General features: G+C 52.9%; 2 protein-coding genes across 4 annotated transcripts in view; both read left to right on the top strand.

Moving 5' to 3' along the window:
- The window catches only part of fus (epithelial splicing regulatory protein fusilli), a 72840-nt gene extending 62093 nt beyond the window's left edge, over window positions 1–10747 (top strand). Inside the window, exons 10-13 of one of the 3 annotated variants that reach the window (XM_037234166.1) lie at window positions 2106–2342; window positions 2572–2773; window positions 5164–5393; window positions 7410–10747. In XM_037234166.1, coding sequence (XP_037090061.1) covers window positions 2106–2342; window positions 2572–2773; window positions 5164–5393; window positions 7410–7571 — 831 coding nt within the window. In that variant the 3' untranslated portion in view covers window positions 7572–10747. Of the gene's footprint in view, window positions 1–2105; window positions 2343–2571; window positions 4099–5163; window positions 5463–7409 lie in introns of those variants that run through there. The other 2 variants (XM_037234165.1, XM_037234164.1) reach the window with 2 other exon arrangements.
- Window positions 10748–13731: 2984 nt separating this feature from the next.
- On the top strand, window positions 13732–15598 carry LOC119110487 (serpin B4). Its single transcript, XM_037234328.1, has one exon. The coding sequence runs from the start codon at window positions 14120–14122 to the stop codon at window positions 15248–15250; it is 1131 nt and encodes a 376-aa protein (XP_037090223.1). The 5' UTR covers window positions 13732–14119; the 3' UTR covers window positions 15251–15598.
- Window positions 15599–25757: the final 10159 nt, after the last annotated feature.

Below are 25757 nucleotides of genomic sequence, written 5' to 3'. Positions count from 1 at the left end.
CACGTGTACGATGGTAGCTTGACACTGGGTGGTGTTTTTTTAGATTTGATCGGTTTATTTGACGACGTGTTTGTCAGAGTCTCATGATGCAATAACGCTGGCAAAACTGCGGCTGAGAGGATTCACCCGCCTGCAGTTCCATCCTGCAAAACATTCCTTCGTAGAAAAATAATGAACGTGGGTGGGCCCACAAAACTGAAATCCCACAGAACTCTCCATCAGACACTGCTCTGCTTCTTCCACCGAACCAGCAGACACAAGCCCGGCAATAATGGGTCAGGGATGCCCCGCACCACCCTATCCCCGCAGACTCGGCGGTACCCTGTCGTCACCTGTCCTGGGTCGGGGCGGGGTGCCTCCAGTCGGCCGCCGCGGCCGAGCCGGATTGCGGCGTGCCTCGGCTCGGGTTCAGGCCGTCTCTCTCGTAAACGCCGCCGGGCCACTGGGCCGGAGCCGGCCCCAGCCCCCGGCGCGGACTACTGACCGCGGCCGGCGGCGCCGGCTGCCGGCATGGGTGCGGGCGCGGGCGCGGGCGCGGGCACGGTTCGATCGGAGGGAAGCGTCGGGGAGCGTGGCAACACACCCCGCTTGGCCATTAAATCCTCTGTCCATTGCTTTGCTTAGGAACATCTTAGCACGACTTTGGCAGGCTTTACCACAGACAGACAGATTGACTCAGAATGTCCTCTAAAGCTATCAACTGGTCCGATACCCTCTGTAAGAAAATGCCTATCTTCGGAAATTAGACCCATGGCAGAACTGACCAGATGTATTGTCCGGCTCTCATTGTTAACAAATAGTGTCATGAACATTGTTAACAAATAGTGTCATGAACATTCATCTTCAACTAGAAAAAATGTCGTGGTAAGTTCTGAATATGCGTGTATGATCATTTCGACTTTTTCACGATTTGTGGGGCTTCGTTCTGGTGCGGCGTCATTTATGCTGCATTTAGTTAGCTTCCAATTTACTAGCCTGTCACGTTTGATTGTGTACTGCACGTTGAAAATTTGATAGAAGCAGCCTATTACGCCGTCGCCTTCAGACGTGCGGTATCGGTACGGTGTTGTGCAGGCCCATAGGACTGCGGGGGCTTCCTTACACAGCAATGGCTTCAACGAGCCTCTCACATTCGTCATGCTGTACGTTGTAGGGCCACCCAAACCGGATCGCCGTAATGGCCCGCGCGGGTACACGCGCATACGACTTCATGCCGCGTGACAGCGAGACATTGTCGCGGCTAGGTGACGCGTAGCATGGCGTGTTGAATGGCGGCGCCAGCGGCCGGGCTTAATGGAGCGTGATGAGGCGACCTTTTAGTGGCTCCTGACAGTCGAGCGGAACAGTTTTTCGGTTACTTCATGACCTCGCTCAGGTGGCAAATGCATGCAAGCGCGACCAACAAATGGTGTAACAGGCGCGAGTGAGAGACATTCGGAATGTTTCCTACCACAATTGCAATCGCGCGTTGAAAGTCACTCCCAGTGCAAAAGGCACCGTCACGCTGTGCTTCAGTGACCTCGGTTTTGCGCTATTCTCGCGTGATGATGCTCATGGCCGTCACGGCACCGCGTCCGAAACAGTCGAATTAATTAGACCATACGAGTCACGGCCAGTTACACTGTGGGGCGAGGGCGCAGTGCGTTGTACGTTGTACCAGCGCCAAACCACAGGTCGCGCCGGCTGTGCGGCGCGAGACGTGACCGGCTCTACGCCTCCATTTGCCGGAGTTTGATGGGATGTCTGCCTCCGCACTCGTGTCGCGCCCGGCACCTTTCAGACCAGCTCCTCGGCTAGTGCTGCCGTTCGCCCTTCTTATCTCCAACGTCGCGATGTCCGAGCCGAGCCCTGCACGTCACAGCTCGTGCCTTTGGTGTCATCTGACTGCCCTCCTCTCTGTGAGCCACGGCTGGCGGACATGCCAGCGTAACAGCTGGAAGCTCTCATGATCCACCGCCGCACTCTCCGTTGACCTTCCATGCCTGGGATGTCCCCATCCCGTGGTGGACGGCCACCTCCACCGCACCAGTGCTGGATCGCGTGACGGATCTTCCGCGGCCGCGCGGCCACCAGCCCTGCTGACGCCCCACCCCCGCCCTCCACAGGTGCTGAACCGCTCGATGGACCCGCGCACGTACGAGCAGCAGCCGCCGCTGATCGCGCAGGTGCCCCAGCCATTCCCGGTGCTGCCGCAGCAGATCATCACGTCCGGCTCGCGCAAGGACTGCATCCGGCTGCGCGGCCTGCCGTTCGAGGCGCAGGTGGAGCACATCCTGCAGTTCCTCGGTGACCTGGCCAACCTGATCAAGGTCCAAGGCGTGCATATGGTCATCAACGCCCAGGTGAGTGGGCGCTGGCGCGCGCCGGTGGGTGCCGGGCCGCGGAGCTGGGAGGTGGAGCTGGGTCGTGGAGCCGGGACGTGGGGCGTTAACGTGGACCGGAGATGTGGAGCTATGACGTGAAGCTGGGACGTGCTGGGATGTGGAGGAGCTGGGGCGCGGAGCTGGGAGCCGAGGGCCTCTGCCGTCGCCGCCGACCGGCACTGACGCAGTGCCTGGGCTCTGTCTGCAGGGCCAGCCCTCTGGGGAGGCGTTCATACAGATGGTGTCCGAGGACGCTGCGTTCGTCGCCTCAAAAGAGCGCCACCACCGATACATGCCGTTTGGCAAGAAGCAGCGCTACATCGAAGTGTTTCAATGTTCGGGAGATGACATGAACCTGGTGCTGAGTGGGTCTGTCTCGCCCACCCAGCAGGGACTGGTCGTGTCTCCTGGTATGTTGGCTCCGGCTGCCTGGGACCCCTCTCAGCAGGCGGCCGCCGCCGCCGCCGCCGCCGCGCTCCGCCGCAAGCCCGCCCCGTCCGCGCCCTCGCTCCTCTCGCCGCCCAGTCCGATCAAGACGCTGCCGCCGCCCCCGGCCGCTGGCCTGCCCCCGCAGGCCGTCACCTCTCTGCCCTCCCAGATGATGCACCCGCTGCACGCTATGCCGCTCGGGTACATGGCCGCGCTGCAGCAGCAGCAGCAGCAGCAGCAACAGCAGCAGCAGTTGCTGTTCCTGCAGCGTCAGGGCATGGCCACGCCGCCACTGTTCCACTTCCCCTCGGCGTCTGGCCTGCCGACCGTTGTCGACATGCAGGGCGTGCCCAAGTCTGTGGCGGCGCCGACGTTGCCGGTGCAGGCGGGCCTGATGCAGTTCCCATATGGCGTGAAGCGCTCCTGGGACCAGGCGTTCCCCGTAACCGGCTCCGACCCGGCGGCGGCCAAGCGCGCCTGGACCTCCGGCTCGCTGCCGCTCATGAGCATGGCCGGCTCGGCCGCCGCCCCCGCCACCGTCCTGCCCGCCTCCGCCTACCACGCGTCCCAGCTGTATCCGGCCCTGTAGACGGCGCGCGGCGCGGCGGGTGCATGAGCCGCGGCCCCGGGCGGCCGGCCGGCCGGCGGCGGGCGGCCCGGCCGACTAACGACATCCCTGGGCGCATGCGTGTGTGTGTGGTGTACATAATGTTCTCCATAGTCTCTGGACGTGCTCGGGTCGAGGTCGCGTGACACGGGTGCCCCGTTTGACCCACGGCGGACGCAGGGCTTGTCGATGTCGGACGGCGCCGCGCGAGCGGCGGTCACTCTCATCTCCTTCCGCTATTAACCCGAGGTCGTCTGGGGTTGGTGCTGTCGGTCTCGGGACTGCCCGGTGACCGGGGTGTGATGGCCGCTAACCAGCGCGGCGCCGGGCTGCAGCGGACGTTTTGTTGGCGTGTATGCTTCACGGTAGCTTGTTGTAGCGCCTGTAGTGGTCCGGGACACCTCCACCACCGGTGCTGCGCTGCTCTCCCGCACGGCCCTCCCGTCTTCCCGTCCCGAATCTCGTTGAGACGCCAACAGTTGAGACATTCCGATATTTTAGCCTGAGTTGATGTAAATAATGTGCAGGCTCTGGCGTGATGCAAGTCTAGACGAGGTTCTCCTTGTTACCCAAGTGCCTGATGGTCGTGCCGACCCGTGTCCTTTCACGCTACACCACGGTGGAGCTGTCACGGCCCCGTCGACCTATACTATGTATGATGCAGACGCACTAAAATAAACACACATACTGTTCACAGTGGTTGGTCTCTCCCGGCTGGGCTGCTGCGTTGAGTTTTACTTGCATACCTCTCTGTCATCCTAGCGGGCAAACTTAACAGTTGTGGCCTATCTGGTGTGCGTGTCGGTTGGACGGGTTCAGTTTAAACATGGCCATTGTTCACGCGCGGGAGCTGAAACCAAATGCAGGTATGTTGGGCTTATGTCCTGGTTCTACGGGGCATTCACAGGTGGCAGCACTCTCTAGCGCTCTCGCTCTTCTCTCTTCCCCTCATACGGTGTTGGCTGGTGTCGGTCTGTTTCGGCCATGGTTCTGGGCACTCGCATGCACCGGTCAAACATGGCTGACGACTCTCCTGAAAAGTCATCTGAACTACCTCGAAATTCGATTTTATCATGACAAAATTATGTCTGAGCTTTGTGCTCTGTGGATATTCGACGCTTCTTGTGCCCCAGTTTCTGACAGTTCTCTTCGACCATCGTGAATAAAACCATTGGATTTGTAGAGAACACCTGACGCAGCCATGTTTGTCTCGTTTTTGGTGTTGGAGCACAGTGGGCGCCTGGTACGCATGATCCCGCTGGCAGGTGCATGCTGGCTGCGGCGGGACTGGTTAGATAGGTCTAGAGCAGAATTAAACACCGCTGTAAATATGTGTTGTGTGATGTGTATATGACATCAGAAGTGATTTGACAATGTGAGCAGCGCCAGTAACGTTCTACGAGCAACGATCGGGGAAACTGCACACATCTGTGGAGTCGTTTTTGACCACTGTTCTCGATTTCAGTGAGACTTTTCTGGCCAGAGGTTGCATTCCCACTGTCTACATAAATAAGCACCTCCATCACTTCTGATGTCACATCACTGTTGATCTCATGTTGCGCTGGCACAATGGCCGACGATCAGTGTTCATTGTCAATATCTCTTTGCTCGCCCAGTTTTGCCGGCGTCTGGGGCGTGTGGTAAGCCAGCTCATCAGTCCTGATCGCTCCACGTCGCTCCTGAGTGTGCGTACCGTGTTCACCGCGTGCCGGCCGCCCGTGTGGCGGCGCGCCGCGGCACCCGCTGACGCTGCCGTGCCCGCAGGCGGTGGTATGCTGACGCCACCGTACGGCCTGTACACGTACGCCGCGCCGCCCGCGCTGCTGCCGGCCGTGGCGCCGCTGGCACCGCGCGTGCCGGCGTACGCGTACCCGCAGAGCCTGTACTACTGGCAGGCGTACCCCTCGCCGCCCGTCTCGCCGACCTCATACTATAGCGGTCTCACGCCGCCGGTCACTACGCCGGGCATACAGACGGGGGCCGCCCCCGCGCTGGTGAGGATGAGAGGCCTGCCCTACTCCTCCAACAAACTTGACATACTCAAATTCTTCGAAGGCTTTGAGGTTAGGGGTCTTTCTGGTTATGGGTTTTCTTTAACGGCGCTGGCGCTGCGGAGAGGACGGGCGGTCGCCGGTGCATTGCCTCAGGCTCGTGGGAGCCGCAGGCGAGTATTCTCGCCTTGCTTCACGCCGCGCTGGAGAACCGCCGTCTCGAACTCCGCCGCGTCAGCCGCACGCTGCGGTGGCGGCTCGCTCGCCAGGCGCTGCCGCAGCGATAACAGCATGTTGCCGCTGTTCGTGCTGCTAACATTCGACGCGCGCGCATCGTGCTTCGCGGCATGTTGAACGGCGCACGGGGTCGAACGTTACAATCACGGTCACGTTTCGCAAAGAGGGCGTTTACGGCTGGGTTTTGTGTCGCCTCCCACGGCTCTGCACAGGCAGCCGAGCCCGGCCATGTCCAGAGTGCACTGGGCCAACAAGAACAATAATCAAACGCTATACACAGAGGCCAACCCAGCCAGAAAACGTGACCGTGTCAGCATTTGAAGCTGTGATGTGGCCAGGGACGAAGCCTTTAAACAACCCGTGAAACTGCTTGTGTACTGTTGCCCTTGAATTCGGGTCTTCCAGCTTATCAATTTTGTTTTTTCTCGTGCTAGTATCCAGCTTCTTACATCTCAGAAGTTTGCTCGTCTGCTATTTTCCGGCGTTTGTTTTAAAGACGCGCTTCTGCTCTGGCCACATAATCAGGAATGTCTTGGTGTTGGCTGGTCCGTATCAGAGTCGCACCCTAGAGGCAAGACGTCAGTGCGCATTGGTTTCGAAAGTGCGGTTATTCAATAATGTGGTGCGCATGGCTATCGGCGTTTGCCATCGATGGCCCGACGTCATGTCCTCGTGGGTGCGTCTCCAAGGATCATATCGGTGGCTGTGTATAAAACTGCAGAACGTCATTGGTGAGGACGCGATTGTGCATCGTTGATGAATGTGCGCATTTGCAGATAAAGTAGATTGCTGGACCGTTAGCATGCCACTAAACGCATGCAGGTACAGTGCGCAATGAAAGCTGTCTTTTCAATAATGTGTTCCGCTCAAAATATTGGTAACGACAGTGTTGCATAAATGACTTATGGCCTTGCCTTAATTGCGTTCTATCATTAAGTTGTCCCTGCTGACTTACGTTCCTTGCACTGTTTAAGTATAATTCTCACACCAGAACAGTGAGTGAGCCGTACTGTAATTATGCGTTGTATGGGAAGCTGAATGTCTCGAATTGATGTGCTTTTGCTAAAAAATATCAAGCATGGGTCGTGATCTTATTTCAACGGTAGGTATGGTTTGGCTTTCATCTCTATCTGCCTGAATTCTTTCCAAAACGTAATGGCGATCATTGCCATCAAGTCAAATCTCTGCTTTACTGACTTAAAGAATATGGTGATGATTTCTTGGCTCATTCTACTTTAAATCCTAAATCCAAAAGCGTTGCGCATTTTTAAGGTCTACTAGCTTTTTTCCCGACTGATTGCGTGCTACAACAATGCTAACAGCCCCACTAACTCACTGCCGTGCCGGTAAATTCGTCATGGTGCCTTACACTTATATGTTGATAGCTTGCATTAACATTTAGGATTACGCAAACGTGGGTGCTTGCCTGATGTTGCATACGAATAATAACCACGCTCATCAACAATGCATATTCTGATCGGCGTACTCACTTAACGTATCGACTTGAAACTGCTTTTGCCTCGAAACAGGGAGGTGTCATGCCCGTCTTGATTCCAGCACGTGGTATTGATGCATTGCTCCTCACGTGTTCCGTCCGTTAACCATCATTAAAGTATGCTCGTTTTTCAGACCATCACATGCGAAAGGAAGCGTAGCATCAACGCGTAACGTGCTGCCTTTTCCAGCCCAGCATCGCTGCTGACCAGGCGGCGGCGCTTCGAGCCGGGCCCGGGCCTGGCCTTTATGCATCGTGCCCTCGTGACCTGGCGGGATCTTTCCCAGATCGCACCGGAGTGTATCCAGCTGCAGCAGAACGCCGAGGGCCAGCCGTCCGGTGAGGCCATGGTCTCCTTCGCCTCGCGCACCGAGGCTGAGCGCGCCATCCTGGAAAAGAACAAACAGCATATAGGCACGCGGTACATAGAGCTATTCATGGCATCCTAGGCCCGCTCGCATCGCGCCGCCCTGCTGGTCGCCACGGCCACACCCGACTTGTGTGCGCCCTCCTATTGGTGGATGCAGGACAGTCCGTGCGGCCATTGGCTGGCGGAGCGACCTTGAAGAGGCCGCGCGATAGTCAGCGCGGCGATTGGCCGGTGGTGACCTTGAAAGGGGCGCCCATCAGTGAATGCGGGGCAGTTCGCGTCGCGGTTGGCTGACAGCCGACGGACGCCCTGGTTGAAGCGGGGGCCGTTTGTGCAATGCCTTCTGGCGAAAGTCGGTCGAGTGAGCGAGGCGCGAGACAGAAGCGAGTGAGAGAGGAGCGAATGTCTGCTGGTTGCGTTTCGTGTCGCGTTTTCCGCACCTCCGCGGCTCGCCGAAGCAGCGCCACGTTTTGTATTTTATTTCGACCGCAGTTATTCGCCACTGTCTTCCCATGAGCTTCCACACCGTCCACAAGGGGAGCCGCAGCGAGGTCAGCACATCATGGCCCCGGACCGAACCCCTGCGGCGGTCAGGTCTCCGACCCCCCCCCCCCCCCTCCCCCTCCCGGGCCCAGGCCGGCCTATTGTACCATAGTTGAGAGTGGACTCGCCAGCCAACCGATAGCTCTCTGTTATATGCCCAGCCGTTTACGTAGTTTCGTTAACTTTACGGATGTTTATGTCAACATTATCACAGAGTCTTCCGCGTATGTGCCGGCTAAAGGGCAGATGACCTTGCTGGATGTGCTGCAGGCGCCACTGCGGCCGGCACTTTGTACATAGTTTGTTTTAGACAAGAATTGCGTTCTTGCACAATCATGCATTCGACGTGCCTTATTTGCATTTAGCTGAACGTGTTTTATGTAGAGAGTGATTAGCGTAAGGTGACGCGTTGCGCCTGGTCGCAATGTTCTTGAATCTACTTCAGCCATTCCACGCGGGAATTCCGTGCGGGAGCCTTATGGTCTGTGGGGACCGCAGTACACGTGCAGGGTGGGGCAGGGGGGATATAGCGAAATTGGTCACGGCGTGTCACTTCTTCGTTCTCGGATGTTGATATTCAAACGCGTTAACGAGTATCTTGCCGTAAAGTTCGGTTTGTAACTGATTTATTTCAAATGTAGCTGTGAGGTTATGAGAAGTGCGTGTTTGTCGCCGCGAAAGCCGATGTTTCGACTCTCCGTTGCCGGCAAAAATCTGCAGGTGGGAGCTGTCATGCTACCCGTTTTATTCCTAGTCTTTTTGAGTTTGTGATACGATTACATGACCTGGTGGATTTCCCAGAAAGGTCGGCCTCGGTTATTTGGTCAAGGTCTCAATTTTGACGTGCGATGCTCGTGCTATGTGATGCACCCAAAATTAAATAGTGTTTTGGATTTTATTGTTCTGCATTTGTGCTGCCGGTGTCGCCTCTGGAGTGCCGGCAGCGTGATTGCTGGCTGTTGAACACTCGTGAGGTTGCGTGTAGCCCATTCTGACTTCCTGTCATTGAATGATGCCGCACAAAGTCGCCACCAAGGCCCATGACGTAAATGTACAAGGGATGGGGCGCCAACGCTATGAACTAGTTCTAAGGCAGCATCATCTCATCGTTGCTCATAATATCTCGGGCCCGCTGTGTCTGGACTGGGCCCACAACCTGACCTGAACTGACCCGACCAAAGGTCAGACCCAGCCGCTTGTCTGTGATAAACAGTAGTTGACGTTCGGAGTGAGAAACAGAAACATCTGGGTACGGGATATCGGGCTACTATCTTCAGCATGCGGTGCAGGATTCGGGAAGGAATATTCGGGCGTGATTTTCAAGTAACAATTGACGCTGAGCGTCGGTGGTCATGCATAGCGCTGGGTGCGGCGCGCTCTTCACTGGAAGCATAATATGTTAATCTTGGCGGGCACGGTGTCTCTCTCTCTCTCTCTTCTGTAACCGAACATTGCTATGGCCACTGTTGCGCTTAATTGTAAATCTTGAGTGGTGTTAGGTTAGTTTGCTTGCTTTGCTTGCTTCCGGCTGGTCACTACTGCACGTCGTCACGGGTTCCAAGTCGTCGAAGGAGGAGGGGGAGGGTTCCACTACACCCTTGGCCTGTCGCAGGAGGAGGGTGCAGTGGAACTGCACGCGTCTTTCGAGAGCCATCGCTGCCATACGGCACTAGACCAATGAAGCCAGCAGCGCTTATTTGCTGGAAGCTTGGGGCTCGCAGGCTTTTGGGTGACCAGTTGCTTAAAAGTCAGAATGTAACGGGACAAAACACTGGCGCGGGCGAAGGCAAGCCCTGGTCTAAGATTGGTGCTGACGCGGCTGGTCTCGGCGGTTGTGGTTCATGACCGACCGTGCCGAACCTCCACCTCCCTATTCGGGGCGAAGCCTTCGTGGTGTCAGCACTGCCGTCTGGTGGCTATTTAATGAAGCCTGAGGTCAGGTTTGGCCCACCAGGTGCCGCCGCGCGCGCGGGCTGTTTGTGGGCTGAACGCCCAGCGACGCCGGCTACGCGCGCCGGAGCCAGGTGCCGGCCGCCCTGACCCGGGTCGCAGGGGCGTGGCCCGGCTCCGAGCCGCCCCGCCCAGACGGCGGCTGCAGGCGGACCGGCGCGGCGCCACGCCCCCGCATAGCTTGTGTTTGATGAATTTTATCTTTTAAGGGAAAAAACAGAAAAATCACTCCGCAATGTCAGCAGCGTATGATTTTCATTGTATGGCTAAGCGTTGTGTGTTTATTTTATGTTCTTAATGCATTCATATCAATAGTTTAAAGTGTGCGTGTTGTATCTGATATTTGTTGACGCCCTGTAAGTACGTCTGCACGCCGTCGACCGTCGGTTTCGACCCACGGTGCCGCGAGACGCTCCCGACAGGCTGAAAACCAGAGCTGTGCGATTCACTTGATAACGGAAGGTCCAGTGCAACATTCCAAAATCCTGACGTACTCGTCTGCCGGCCTCTGGACGATCCTGAGAGTAGGACCGAATATCTGATTGTGTTCGGAACGGGAACGAATGTTCTTCGTTCAAGAGAGCGCTATTTACGCCTGTAACACCAGGACGGAAGCTCACGTGTTTATATGTGTGCGTGTTTGTTTGTGTGAATTTTCACGTTCGCACATTACTGAAACATACGCTGCCCTCCCGCCTCGTCTCTAAGCAGCTGTGCAATTTGATCACAAGTATACTTTATAGAATACATGTGAATAACTATGCCGAGCGCTTTATGAGTTTGGGTCTGCGAGAGACGGAATCTCAATCTCCTGTTGTGGTGAAACGTGTTGGTGGTGTTCGATGGCCGTAACAAAGACCGGGTGACCGGAGCAGCCAACAATCAATAGAAGCCATCGCATTTGCTGGATAACTTGGGTACTAGCCAAGTCCTTATCTTGCTGTTACATCATCGCCTGTGCTGTCCGCTCTGATGAAATGTACCACCTATTCGCCCAGTCATGAAAACGAGTACTACACTTGTCGTAAATGTCGTCGAAATTGTATCGTGAGAGCCGTCTGAACACTGCGTGATTCACACCATGACGGATATGGCTGAGGGCTGACTGATCACGAGAGACCAAGGAATGTCCCAAATCGGATCGCGGAGGCTCACTCGGAGGTGAAGCATTATTACTTAGTCATGCTTTAAGTGTTGTCCGACGATAAATCGAAAAAAATACGCAGAGTCATTCCCTGCCCACTCAACCATCGATAATGCAATTTCAGCGTACCACCACCTTAGACCTGAACCAAACTTGGTTTATGGCTTATATTGTGCTTCGACAGGATCGCAAACAGAGCCTTGGTAAGATGAGGCCACAGGGTTGGCAATGGACCCCTGATGGCGAAAAATATCCCAAAAACCATCATATTTGGCCCATACGATTTCGAACGGGCCCGTTTCGTCGTTTTATGTTCATTTAGCTTTTTTTGCTGGAACAGACGCCAAAGAAGTTACTGGAGGAGCAGATTATGTTGGCGTTTTGAGCAGTCGATAAACTGAAGGCATCGGGCGTTGATTTGCTGCATGGAATAAACCTCTGGCGTTATTTATTTTACAGATGTTCAGTGGACTGTTTATAAAGCGACAAAACTCAGAACCTTTGTCAGAATCTGTTCTGGGTCGTGCGGATATATTGAGGACTCCGTAAACGTTGACTGGCTGTAGATCGGAATGGGATAAAATATTGTACTAACACGGCCAAACCATTTTTGACTGGGAATGCTCAACCGTCAGTGGGAGGCGATTTCTGAAAAATAATGTACCATGGTTGTGAACATGCGCGCTGCCAAGTCTGAGAAAAAACAGATGCTGCGCGAGGGCGTTGCGGTTTTCCAAGGCAGCGTGGCGTCGGTCCCGCGGTTAGCACGAGGTGGCGACCAACGGGGGGACAAGTCACGAGTGTTGAAGACTACCTTTCAATGCTCTATGACATTCATTCGTGTATTAAGAAGGCAGTCCTGAGAAATATTGTGCCTGTCTGATTTTAAGGCTCATTTAGATTGAGAAGAGGAACGAATTATCATTTACGGCATTGCGAACTGGTGCTGGGATGTGGTGGTGAAACTGGATGAATACAGGTATAATATCATTTTTTCGTGTTGCTATAACGTCGATTCGATTCAAGAATAACATCAAAACCTCTAGAGGTAAAAACGACGTCAACGTCCAATTTTTAATCAGCTAGATTTGATTTTAAAAGACTTTTGGACCGATTATTTCACGACGATCGTTCTCACGTGCCCAGTGCCCGTCGCCTGGCGTTATGTGCGGTGGCCAACGCCGTTCGGTTTTATGGAAACCGCAACCTCGGCCACGGCTGCTCTTGCTACTAAGATTGCGAGCGCGCAGGGCAACCTCGGCCACGGCTGCTCTTGCTACTAAGATTGCGAGCGCGCAGGGCAACCTCGGCCACGGCTGCTCTTGCTACTAAGATTGCGAGCGCGCAGGATCAAAAAGTTTGTGTGTAGCTCTGTTTCACGTGTCGATTCTGCAAAAGGAAGGACAATCTCTGGGGGCCCAGCATGGAGTGGCCTTTCTTCAAGTTAGACCTTCATTTCGAATCCCATACTTTTGACCACTAGTGAGACCACTTACATTTTCCTAGCAAGGGTGTAAAACAGGATACACACTATTGTTCCCGGCCAAGGGCTGAAGTGGCATTCAGTCCCAGCGCGAGGTGCCTGTCGACTGCCATTCTGGCGGTACGGGGTCGGGTCCTATGATCGATCCGGAGGTCCACAGAGGGATACATAATACATTGGTCCCCTGTGTTCACCTGTGATCTCGACAGTTGGTCTCAGATCGATGCAAGGGCTGACATTGATGCTACAACATCCCTGATCGCCGCACGCGGTCTAAGAATTGGCACAGAGACTCCAGTAAGTTCTAACCCCTCTCTGAGCCGACTCATCCTTGGTGCAGAAGATATACCAACTAATACTGCTATATTCCGATGAGATGATGACAAACATCTACATGACAATCCTTCGTCGCGTAACTAACCAGAAATCGTAAGGCCCATTAAGCGCACAACTCGTGAGCTACTTAAACTACTTTATACTACTTAACTACTACTGCTACTTGAACTACTTAAACTGCTTTCGTGACATAAACTACTTAACACTTAAAATTTCCCAGATTTGCTGAAACACCATTTTCTCCGAAGTAGAACCTGCATTTACTGTGGACACTTTAAGAGATACTGGAATATTTACGACATAATATCACAGAACAGTTATGTTGCTAATATTATGTCTACGCCTGGCCGGTTGTTATCACAAAAGGGGTCAGCTGGCCATATTTTTATTCACGATGAGTTTCATGCCTCGAATAAGCATGGCCCCAAAGACTAAGCTCGTTGAAGGAGCCTAACAAATGACCAGCATAGTCGCCCGATTTGAATCCCGGGTTTCTCTCCGCGAAGGGCTTTGCAATTTCAGGAGTACGCGGAGCTCGAACACCATCCTAGACCTAAAAAGGCGCATCAGAATGGCCATGAAAGCCATAATATAGTCACCGTGTGTTTCCGAACGGTCGAATCGCTATCGTCGTTAACTAGCGCTATCGTCGTCCTAATCACTCGTTGTCTAGCAACAGACCGCAACACAGATGGCGCTCCAGTCGGCAACATAGCGGGACGCAGGGCTCAGTCGCGGGTCGACATGGATCGCGCGTGGAAAACTTCGCAGCCCCTCGTTCCAAACGCATGGAAGACCCAATAAACTTGGCACGACTCGTATACTAGTGATACGTCAGACGGGACGTCAGGGCGTCCCACTACGTCAGAGGTGCGCCAGTAGGACGTCAGATACTAGTGAACACGGGAGACGGGGCATCAGGCGCGCTAGCGACGGCAGCAGCAACGCGTCACAACCAGGACACTGCCGAGCGCGGGCGGTGACGTAAGTAACGGCCAGCCGGCTCCAAACGAACTTCGCTCCCCTTGGTCCGCCGGCCGACCGCCCGGCTCTCACTCCTCGGAGTGCTGCGCTGCTGCCAGCGCTCTAGTTGAGTTGGTCTGTTCGCCAGCCAGATCAAGCTTCCGCTGCTGGCGCCGACCGCCGCACGCCAGGCCCGCCGATCGCCAGCATGGAGCACGTCACTAGCCACCAGAGCAAGGCAGCCTCGGACCTGTACCGGGTCCTGGCCGGGGCCAGCGCTGACAACGTGTTCCTCTCACCCTTTAGCATCAGCACGGCGTTGTCGATGGTGTTCGGCGGAGCGGACGGCAACACCGTTCTCCAGATGCAGCAGGCTCTGGCGCTACCTGAGGACAGGGTAGCGCTACACAACGGCTACAGTCGGGTACTGAAGATGCTGCAGGATCCGCCGGACGTCACACTGAACACGGCGAACAAGCTGTACGTGCAAAATGCGTACAAGATCTTGGACACCTACTCTGGTCTGCTGGAGAAGCAGTATCTGAGCGAGCTGAAGAGTGTTGACTTCGGCGACGCCGCCGGTACAAGCAAGCTGATCAATGGTGATGTAGAGGCACTGACAAAGGGAAAAATCAAGAATCTAATCGATTCAGGTGCTTTGAGCCGAGGTGTTCGTCTTGTACTTGTGAACGCCATCTACTTTAAGGGCTCGTGGAAACAGAAATTTGCGATCGAAGCCACAATGAAACGGGACTTTTTCATCAGCCCGGGAATCGCTGTCGGAACAGACATGATGCATTTGGATGATGTGAGACTCAACTGTGCAAGCCTTACGGACATTGCCTGCAAGGCCCTTGAGCTGCCTTACAAGGGAGAAAGGTTTAGCATGCTTATCCTTCTTCCCGACGAAAGGGATGGCCTGAGGTCCCTGGAGGAGAAACTATCGACCGCGTCGATCCAGGCCATCTGCGCCAAGCTTCACAATCAGATGACGATGGTCGTGATGCCGAAGTTCAAGCTCGAGACAACTTACGACCTCGTCGATCATCTGAAGAGACTTGGCATCATTGATCTCTTCGATGCAAACGCAGCCAACCTGTCTCGAATTTCCGACACTAAGGACCTGTCCGTGTCCAGCGTGGTACACAGGGCGTTCATCGAGGTCAACGAAGATGGCAGCGAGGCCGCCGCTGCTACAGCTATGGTCATGGTGCAGTGTTCAGCGCCCGTGCACACATACAAGTTTGAGTTTGTCGCCGACCATCCGTTCTTCTTCGCCATCATCGACAGCAAGACTGGCCTGACGCTGTTCTCGGGCCGCTACATCAAGCCCGAGTAGCTAGCACAGGCCAGATGCCTTGTAATTCAGAGCAACTGAACGTCTCACCTTTGCGTGTTTTAATTAACGACGTCCATTGGCCATTCATCTGATCGTCCGATTCCGCAACGATTGTCCGATTCCCGCATCCGACGAGTAACCGAGTGTGCAGTAGAGTACAGCGCGTCAGCCCAAATCGTATTTTAAAGTCGGAATAGATGTTTTCTTATGCACAATTAAATGTAAAGGCCACTGACCGTTTGCATTTAATTGGAGGTGTCTTTGCGTTCCAAAATTGCGCATTAATGTGATCGGTTTGTGGTGATTTTAACGTGGCAACAAATTTTTCCTAGATCATCTCTGATGTGAATACACTGTACCTAAATAAAGATAGCCATCACAGGTTTAATTTCAGGGGATTGCCGACTGCACCTGCGTATGTCCACTCTGCAGATCCACAAAGCACCACCTGGCCAACAGGTGGTGCTTTGCGCGTGCTGACAATGTCGCCGGCCACGTGTTACGTGTATAGCTGGCTGGGATGGTCTTCATAATGTGCTTCTTATTATAGGCCAATCCACTGCTTATTTTCCGCGAGACTCAATCACTCTCAGTCTGGAAGTCAGTGGGTGTTGTATGGACGTTCGGTTTCCGTTTGTGTTATGAAAAACGACAAGTCCGAACGAGGGCTAGGTTATGATACTAGTGGAGCATTCGTTTCAAGGAATATGTAGAACTATTATTTTCAAGATTTTATCAAAACCTTCTGAATGAATAAATTGCTGGGGTCACGCTAAGCTTAGATTTCACGCTAAGTGGCGCCGGTTGTAAAAACTTTCACCCCTGCCAGCCGATCGTGCATTTCCAGGTCAACGGTAGAATTTGACGCACCGCATGTCAAGGACAAATGGCGACTGCTTAAAGTGACTCGAACCCAGTCTGCCACGGTTGGATGGACCGGAAGGCAGGCGCTCTATCCGGCTGAGTTACCAGGAAAAACTGATTGAATTATTGTGACATGTTGCTAACTGCTTGCGTGACAGACTAGTGAAGACCTTGCTCGTGCCAGTCCTCGCGAGTCAGCCAAAGATATATCTTGGCATCCTTCAGTTTCTATTTGCCAGTAATTTGCACTCACCAGCAATCACACCACCTATTAATGTCCACGTGCACAACCAACAGCAGCCTCGCGCCTCTAGATCCAGTGGGCGTGCGAACATACATGGTAAGAAACGGCTTACCTTCCATACTGCCTCCAACGGAAACGAGTCCTAGTCACCTGTCTCTATGGGAATTGTTTACTGATTAACCAATGAGAAGCGAGTAAGACATCGTTGGTTAAACCAAGCACAGAGTGTGGGATTGCCTTGTGAGCCCATAGCTATGTTAAGCGACAGGTGGTTGGTGAGGCGCTGGGGGCGTCTTTTAAAAGGAAGGACTGAGTCGCATTACGGATGGCATGCATAGGTCATGTTCTGACGAAACAGATGGCGGCTTCTAAGGACTTTACGTCTTAAGACATCTGCAGGTTTTAGAATTATGTAGGTCGTAACTGCCGTGAGATATAACTTTGTTACAATTATGATTGGAATGTATGCTGGTTTTTATCTAATAAATCTTAGACCTGTGTTTCAAGCTGCAAATAACTAAAGTTGCATTTTTCCATGCTGCCAATCCGCCCAGCTTTGTCTTCAGTAGCCGCTTTACCAGTTTCAATGCTTCCTCTCGCTTTTGTTTTGCCCGAGGAGGCTCTACCTGCCTGCCGAGTGTCTCTCTAACTCCTCTACCTGCCGAGTGTCTCTATCCATACCAGAGTCCTTTTCCTGCAACATGAGGTGCCCCAACACCCTGTCTTTCACCTGCTGCTCCAGCGGGCTCCCTTCATCCCCCCCCCCCCCCCCTCCTTCTCTCTCAATTTCTTTTCTTGACATGCACATTCTGATAAGGTTCTTGGTTTCCTTCTGATCTTTGGCGGGATTTACACGGCTGATTTTGTCTGGTCATGAAGCCAGAGCAATTTTATGCACTGCACCACGCACTCCATCTTGTAGGTGCAGGAAATTTGGGGTCCGCCTTTGTATATGCTAAGCTTGATAATTCGGAGCTTGGTGCACATAAATGGTGTGGTGGCAGACAGTGACGTTCATTGTTATGTCCAGTTAATGGAGCACCTGGTCTGTTACTGGCGTGCTCGATCCATTCATGCCCACTTCACTTGCTTTGCCTATGGTTTCACAGCACAGCCTTCTCCCGTGGCACTTCTACTGTCTTGTTTGCAGCTCTGTTGGGCACCTTAGATGCCAAAAGCTTTGTTCGTTGACCAAAAACATCTGTCGCTTACTTGAGACGCCACTTATGGCCCTGGCTTACACCTTTGGAAGTCATCATAGCCATGGGCGTAGGAACAGGGGGGGGGGGGGGCAGGGGGCCGTGGCCCCCCCAATTTTCAATGTGGAGGGAGCCAGCAACGTTAGCTGGCCCTCCCACATTTCAGATTAAGGTTGCATTTGGCTTACTTTTGCACTGCATTAAAAATGCATGCCGATTTACCTAGTTCACCAGCCATCTCCCTTAAGATGCGTCATCTTTTTCGTTTGCTCATTGGCCATCACTTAGTGTTACAACCGCCGGGCCGGCGCCGCATGGCCTGGAGACTGCAACGCCAGGTGTCGGGGCTGTTATTGCTATGGCCTGCGAGCACGCATGTTCAACACCATATTACGTAGTTTTCTTATCAGTTATCAGTTCTGACAGGATCTTGAGCAATATAAGACGATCTTGAGCTAGCCATGTTAATACAAATTATGAACCCCGTTTCATCTGCAATCTACAGTCAGGGAGAACTCAATACCTCTGAAGAACACAGAAAAACATGGAACTGGAATCTATGTGAAAACTATCGGACTGCCTGCAGTGATCAGGGATGTTGTTGCGTCAGTTAGGGTTCCTGTGCTGATCTAGGGCTAACTGCGCGGATCAGAAGGCCTCCCGTGTCAGGGATGGGAACAATGTGATATGATATATCCTCCTAATGACCTCCGGATCGACCAGGAGATGCCGCCCGTGCCACCAGAATGATAGCCAGAAGACACTTCGCGATGGGACGGAATGTCCCCTCAGCCCTTGACCGGAAACGGTAATGTGCCCCTGATGTTCTACTCAAGAGGCCCCTCGCCCGGAGGGGAATAAGGGGTCTCATTATTGTCGAGTAGAGTGGAGCTCTCATTATTGTTGAAAAGCACGGGTCGAAATGAATTTTTTTTTTAAAAACCAGCAAGGTCATGCATGTTTGCACTGAGAACGTTCATTTCTTTCAGAATGTAGTATTGAAACAAATTACATCAAAAGGCTTGAACATGGCCACCCGCGACCTCGAGGGCAAGGACAAGGATGGTCTGGATTGCAACTTCCGTAAAACCGACAAGTTTCGGCCACTGCAAGTGCCACCAGACGGCGGGCGCCGTGTTTATCTGTCTTCTGGACAGATAAATAGCTGAGGAAACACGGAAAATAAGATTTTACCTTCACTCTTTCAGTTCAGTCACCAGATTCCAGCCCCTCTTCGCGGTGCTTTAGCGGCCAGTTCGTCCTTTTCATCAATCTAAAAACTGTATGCGTGAAATATGCCCTCAGACTGCTTTCTAAATACAAGATTTGATGTCATGAAGCGTTCAAGGATGCTTTTTCAGAAGCGTCATCATTTTCGTCCACCCGTCGGCCGCAACTTAATCTTAGCTGCTAGGACGACGATGCGTGGCCTACGGAGACTGCAACGCCTGGGTAGGAGGCTTGTGTTTCTAAAATTTTCGAGTGCGCATGCTCAAAATTACGCCACATAGCTTGTATATCTAGTTGATTCAAGTGTTTAAGGATGATATTTCAGAAGTGTCATCATTTTCGTTCACCGGTGGGCCACGGTTAAATGTTAGCTACTGGGCTAACGTTCCGAGGACAATGGAGACTGCAACGCCTGGTATCGAGGTTTTTGTTGCTAAGATTTGCGAGCGAGCGTGTTAAAAAACACGTCACATTAATTGTGTTACTAATCGATTCTGACTGAATGGTGAACATTTTCAGACAAATATGGCCTGGCCATATTAATACACATTGTTGACCATTCGATTTGCAATAAATTTTCGTCTTCAAATTTGGATCAAACATATCGATCTACAATCAACCTCCGCAATGTCCTCAATGTCTGTAGAGCCCAGATGAAAGATTTATAAAGCTTCTGAATTCTATCGGTTTAGAAAGAGTCAGCTAACCATTGTAAATTAATGAGCGCCGGTGATTTCTTCCATGCAGTCATTGAACGCCTGATTTCTGCGGCTTATTGACCTCAAAATGCAAACAGAAGTGAGCTGACGGTAGCTCCTGGTTTTTGTTCTGGTTACAAGGTAAAAATAACAATACAACGAACAAAACCGTGTCACTTGTGAACAAGTAGGCCATATCCGGGGATTTTTTGGGGGGTCACTATAAGATGGGCTTTTGACAACCCTATGCTCCCTCTTGGCAAGGCTCTGGCTACGCCCCTGCCTACACACAAAAGGAGATCAAGTCGCGTACGTTGCATGCTGGGCAATGAAGTGTCCGTTGGGCCAATCCATACCTAAAGCAGACAGCTTCCCGGAGGCTATTTTTCTACGATGGTGTGGTATAAGGGAAGATTATTCGGGAAAAATGCTGTTGCAGGTGTCCAACACATGTTTCATACACCATGTAAAAGTAACGCTGATCCAAAAGTATGCAGCAAAGTAGCCACACGATCAGCTCGCAGTCAGTCATGTGGGAGACATCCAGGCCAGGGCAGTGACCACCTACGGCGGACAGGAGCAGGGCCCAGATAAGGAACAGATGGGCCCTATTATGTGGCTTGATTCTTGAAAGAGAATCTCCAGTTTTATGGATTTTGTCGCATTGTTTCTAGCAGTTTGAAGCTCCCGAATTTGTTTCCGCCTAAAATGCTGCGACAAGTCTTATTTTTTGAAAAGCAGCCAGCGAAATAATGGCGCATGAAAAACCTGGCGCACTGTGAGCCATCGATCCACTTTCAAAATTTTCACCAGCCTATATCCATGCGTATTTTGGCGTCTACGCTGTGCAGGCAAATGCTTCCTTAAAGACCTAAAATACCTACCCGCTCGTGAAATTTCGTCTCCCCAGGAAAGACAATGTTAAAATGGACGAATAATCTAGGGAAGCTGGATAGCCTTATTTGCCAAATGACAGATAAGTCAAAAAGGCAAGATTGTGCACCAGTGGTGAACAGCTCTAGATGCGTAGCTAGCATAGCAGCCATGACAATTTGAATAAAGAGCGATAACGATCACCATCCCTACCCCCCCCCCCCCTCCCGGTCATCGGGCTCGCTTTCCAGAAAAGTTCCTGAAGTACACCTTGAGCTTGCCCCCCCCCCCAGTTTTGAAACGTTCCCACGCCTATGACCATAACTGAAAATAGCGCGTCAATTATTAGCACCTTAACACACGCTCGAGCGGGGGTCAAACTGACCTCTCCAGAAGGCTTTCCAGAATGGTTTCCGAACGGCGCGATGTAACCAGGCTAAATTTGGCATAACTGTGAACAATTGAATAGCGGATCGTTTGGCATGCAAGATTTAGATGTACTTTGTAAGGTCGCTGACTGATGGCAGGTCAAAATCAGACGATGGGTTCAGGGAAGGCAATTTCTAGGGAATCCTTCGATCTGATCCAACAACGGAGTGTAAGACGAAGCCACACATCTCTGAGATATTTTCTTGGGAAACACAACAGTTAAATGAGCAAATCGCATTGACCTAAGGTCAGGTATGAAGGTCACACCAAGGCCAAAACCAAACTGTTTTGTTACTCTAGGGCTTGCTGAATGGAATAGTTTCTGGTGCTCATTTCTAGTTTATTGATAGCAGGAACTGCATTACACATCTTTCATGAACTTTTGAGAGGTCAGAATAGGTCATTGACCTAAAATAAATTAGGTCAACCTTTTGTTTTAGGAACATACTGCCTAGCGTTATCTTTGTTGCTTAGTCAAATGCAAAACTCAAAGCAATTTTGTATGATTTTGGTCACCTTGACCTTCAAAAGGTCAAACGAGGTCACTGACCTTGAATGAGAATGTGGCCTTTTGCTTAGAGACGGTTATCTACGTTCTGGGGGCACTTTGAAGATCAACCTGGAACTTGACCTTGTTTGACCTTTTTTGACCCGAAGGTCAGTGACCAACCTAACCTAGAGACCTGAAACTTTGACCTAATTGAGTTCGGGGGTCTGCATACGCAATAGTTCCATAGGGGTCTGCAAATGCGGTAGTGCCGTCCCCAGCACTCCTGATTGCTGGATTCGTCGGTTGCTGGCCGCTGCCTACGTCAGCAATATACTGCCGTCCAATGTTCATAAAATACCTCTGCTACTAGTTGGGCCGCATCCACTCAGAAATAAGAAATACTAGACACACGATGTTGTGTCTAAACATGCTCAATGAATCCTCCTCAAGTCCTCCCCAATCCTCCTGAATGTCTTGGTGCAATTACGCGACTTACCAAATATATGCTGGAAGAACTTAAGTGGGGAGGAGGTCCCATTGCCCTTTGCCAGGATAAAGATTAAAAGTGCATTTTGGATTGTTAGGCAGGCAGTGGGCAGTGCCTCCGAGATTTCCCGATCAAAAACAAAGCCGGAGCCCGCGATCTGCACTCGTCGAGGTCCCTGAAACAAAGGGTCCTCACTGTTGGGCTCCGCACCCGCCGCACACGCATACAATCGTTTCATATTGTCATCGCGCCCCTAGAAATGGCCGGCTCGGCGGTACTGGGTGCCTACGCAGTGGGGACATCCAGGCAGCTGTAAATGCAAAAGAGTGCTAACGAATACACGCGATGGCTGTCTTAGTGTGCGCCTATAAGTGATTTTGCCGGGCTGCCGCATTCGTGGCATCACCCTACCGGTCGGCTCTGGTCCCAGTCGGCAATGTACTGTCATAGCGCAAAAAGGACACGCTGTCCGATCGACGATTTATATTGGCATTTCATAGGCTCCCACAATGGCATTGTTTGAGTATGGTCGTAACCGCCGCCCAAATATAGAAGCATTTTATTTTGTCACCCGTAACTCGAAAATTGCCGGCTCGCCAGCACTGAGTGCATCCGCCGTTGGGACAGCTACTGGCAAAACAATGATGACGTCACAAAAGACAGCTGTTGCGCAGCTAGCTGATGGCTGTAGAAGAGTGCCCACGAATGTACCCAGTGGCTGCCTTGACGTGCGCATATAAGCCATTTTGTCGGCCACCGTATGCTGGTCACCCCGCTTCCGGTCGGCTTTGGCCATGGTCGGCAATGCACTGTCATAGCGCAGAAAAGGCCATGTCTTCCGATCAGCAGTTTATGTTGGCGTCTGATAACGCTCCCACAGCGACATTGTTTGAGCAAGGTTGCATCCGTCGCGCACGCATGAGAGAACTTTGTATTGTCATCCGTAACTCCAGAAAAGGCCGGCTCGTCACCACTGAAAGAGTTTGTCGTTGCACCAACCAGGGGTCTCGATTTATTGAAAGTTTTGCAGGGGGCCCAACCCAATGGCCGATTAGCCCGCCAAGCAAACGTAAAAACAAATGCTGGATTAATTGGTTAGCCTTCACTTGCCTCCCCCCAAAAAAACTAGTCGAGCTACGCTCACTTAATTTTCGTTTTATGATTCTTTCCACTCTAAGTGTATTTCGGTTCTTATGAACTAAAAGCAGAAATGATAGCGAGTGTAAAAAGGTGCACTGCACACTTTGACGACAAAATCTGTCACTTTTTCGCAAAAACACTTTTATATCTCCTAGTCGCGTTGTGGGAGGCCATTACCCACCATACCACCCCTTCAGTCCCCCAAAGCAGCCAACAAACAGAGTAGGATCATCGAGTCCCACATCACAATTACAAAATTCTTCTGACTGGCCTATGTATTTTCGGTCGCAAGTAACACATTTCTATCCCAATAAAAAGAATGAAGCTCCTCCCCCTGCCTTGAGGGAGGGGTGGCCATCGCGCTGTTGCAAACTTAAGAAGCAGCCTTGCTTGAGCCGCCGTGAGCGTTGGTGCAGCACAGTACAAAAGCGGCGGCGGCGGCGGTGGCTCAGCAGTAGCATACAACAGCAGCGGTGGCAGCATAACACAGGGCAGTCGTAATGGCGGCGGCATACCATTGGACGATAGCGACGGCTGCTAGGCGCTGGACAGCGGCGGTAGGTACTGGCACTTAATGATCTACCAACGGCCAAAAGTGCTATACCGCTGACTTGACGTCGAGGCGAATTGCTTCAGTTCGGCCTGCAGATCCGTGGCGGCCACCACGTCTGGGTATGTGGCCAGCACTGCGGCGTGATTTAGCCGCCCCTGGCCTAGAGTGGAGCGCAGCCATCCCCTCAGACGACAAAGAAGGCTGAACGCCCGCTCTGCCGTACACGATGCTGCTTGGGCGGTCAGAACCACACGTAGCAGCGAGGCAGCGGCTGGCAGCACCTGCCGCAGGCCCTCATCGCTCAGTAGGGCCACCACGTCGTCGAGGGAGGTCAGTGGTGCCTTTCTCTGGCTTGACGCCACATCCACCAACATCTGGCAGTGGAGGCGGAGTCGCTCCAGGTCGAGGTCGTGGAAGGTGGCGGCTGCCACCAGGGCGTCCTCTTCCGCCGTGAGGAGCGCTCCCTCGGCCGTGAGGAGCGCTCTCTCGGCCGTGAAGAGCGCTCTCTCGGCCGTGAAGAGCGCTCTCTCGGCCGTGAAGAGCGCTCTCTCGGCCGTGAGGAGCGCTCCCTCGGCCGTGAAGAGCGCTCTCTCGGCCGTGAAGAGCGCTCTCTCGGCCGTGAAGAGCGCTCCCTCGGCCGTGAAGAGCGCTCTCTCGGCCGTGAGGAGCGCTCTCTCGGCCGTGAAGAGCGCTCTCTCGGCCGTGAAGAGCGCTCTCTCGGCCGTGAAGAGCGCTCTCTCGGCCGTGAAGAGCGCTCTCTCGGCCGTGGCCAGGATGGGCTCATCAGAGCCGAGCCGACCGCTGATGAAGCCGGCCAGCCAGTCGACGGCTTCGCACTGCACCTGACGGCAGCGGTCTTTGGACAGGCATGCTGGTGTGGCTCGGCGCCCTCGTCCAGTCGCCGAGGTGGTCGCATCGGGCGTCGCAACCTGGGATAGCCCACTCTTAGGCGCTCCGCGTCGGACGTCAGCTCCGCCCAAAGGCGTTCGAGGCGGTGACGCTGGGGACATGGTGACATCCCTGACAGCACGTGCGACCTCCAGACCGGCAGACACCGACTGCACCTGTCCATGCATAGTGTGCATCCAAGGACGGTGTGGTCATCTGGAGCAGGAGTAGAGCCACGCGCAGGCCAGAGAAATACTAAAAGTCCCTGAGGGTTCTGCCAAGGCCGCTAGCAGTGTCTGACGCCTCCGGACGCATCGTAACAACGTCGAAGCAGTTATCGAAAGCTTGAAAATAATTGCAAAGGCGCGCATTGCACAGCGTGAATAAAGTGAATAATCCGTGGAGGGTTCTGATCGATGACTCCCCCGGCATGCTAGAAGACAGGGCCACAAAAAAACGTCGTAAAACCCTCCAAGCAAATGCAAAGAAATCAAGGTCAACGTGGGACGCTCCTTTGCAATCGCATTGGCCATGCATGTGGACGCATAGGGCCCCGGCAACATTGCAGAGCCTCTGGTCAGCCTAATGATCCTTAAAACCTTCCAGTGACCACTCTCAACTAGCAAGCAATTATTTTTGTTTACACGTGGGTCCTTCACTTTCGCTTGCGACTGCTCTTGGTCACCTGGAGGCCCAAAGACGTCCAATTCTGTTCCGTGTGGGGCAAAAAACAACTGCCTCTGCCCGGCCGGCTACGGGTCTCTTCGGAGCAAATATTGGTTGATGATATTAAGGGCTTATGGGCGCGTCGACTACATTACCATTTCTCGTCCTCTCGGAAACTCCACTGCATACCACTCAGTGATAACTGATTCATTTACATATCGCCCCGCACCTGATATGCGTACCTATAGGGTTGGACGGCTATAAATAATGATAAAAGTAATATGGACTAAGAAAGCGAGTATGTCTACATCACAACGTGGGTCCCGACCCAGGGGCCTTTAACCTAGGGGCCTTTCGGGGCCGGAGGGGCACGGCCCTGTGCCCCTCCCACTGGGTCTGCCACTGGTACGGACAAGGCAGGAAATGCACCCCGTGTCTCTGGTTTCCCAGATACCCTGCTCAATCCCTGCTCTACCAATACTTAGAATTGGGCACAGTTAGATAAGACTAGTTCTCAGCCTTCCGCTGCCTGGGTAATGGAGAGACAACGAAATGGGTCGGGCGCGGAACACCGCATCTCACGCGTCAGCGCGGCAAAGTAGAAGCAGTGACGTCAGCGACGCTCGATCCGAGATGGCGACACAGTAGACTGCCAACAGCTAGCCTTTTTGACCCCAGCGCAGTTTAAACCGTTTAAGCCGTACAGTGACATTAATGACATGTCAGGCCAACCCATTTTATTGTAT

Source organism: Pollicipes pollicipes, unplaced genomic scaffold (assembly GCF_011947565.3).
Source record: "Pollicipes pollicipes isolate AB1234 unplaced genomic scaffold, Ppol_2.1 Scaffold_7231;HRSCAF=8579_pilon_pilon_pilon, whole genome shotgun sequence".
Lineage (NCBI taxonomy): Eukaryota > Metazoa > Arthropoda > Thecostraca > Pollicipedomorpha > Pollicipedidae > Pollicipes > Pollicipes pollicipes.
The sequence above is the reverse complement of the archived record's forward strand: the minus strand, read 5'-3'. Positions and strand labels throughout refer to the sequence as shown.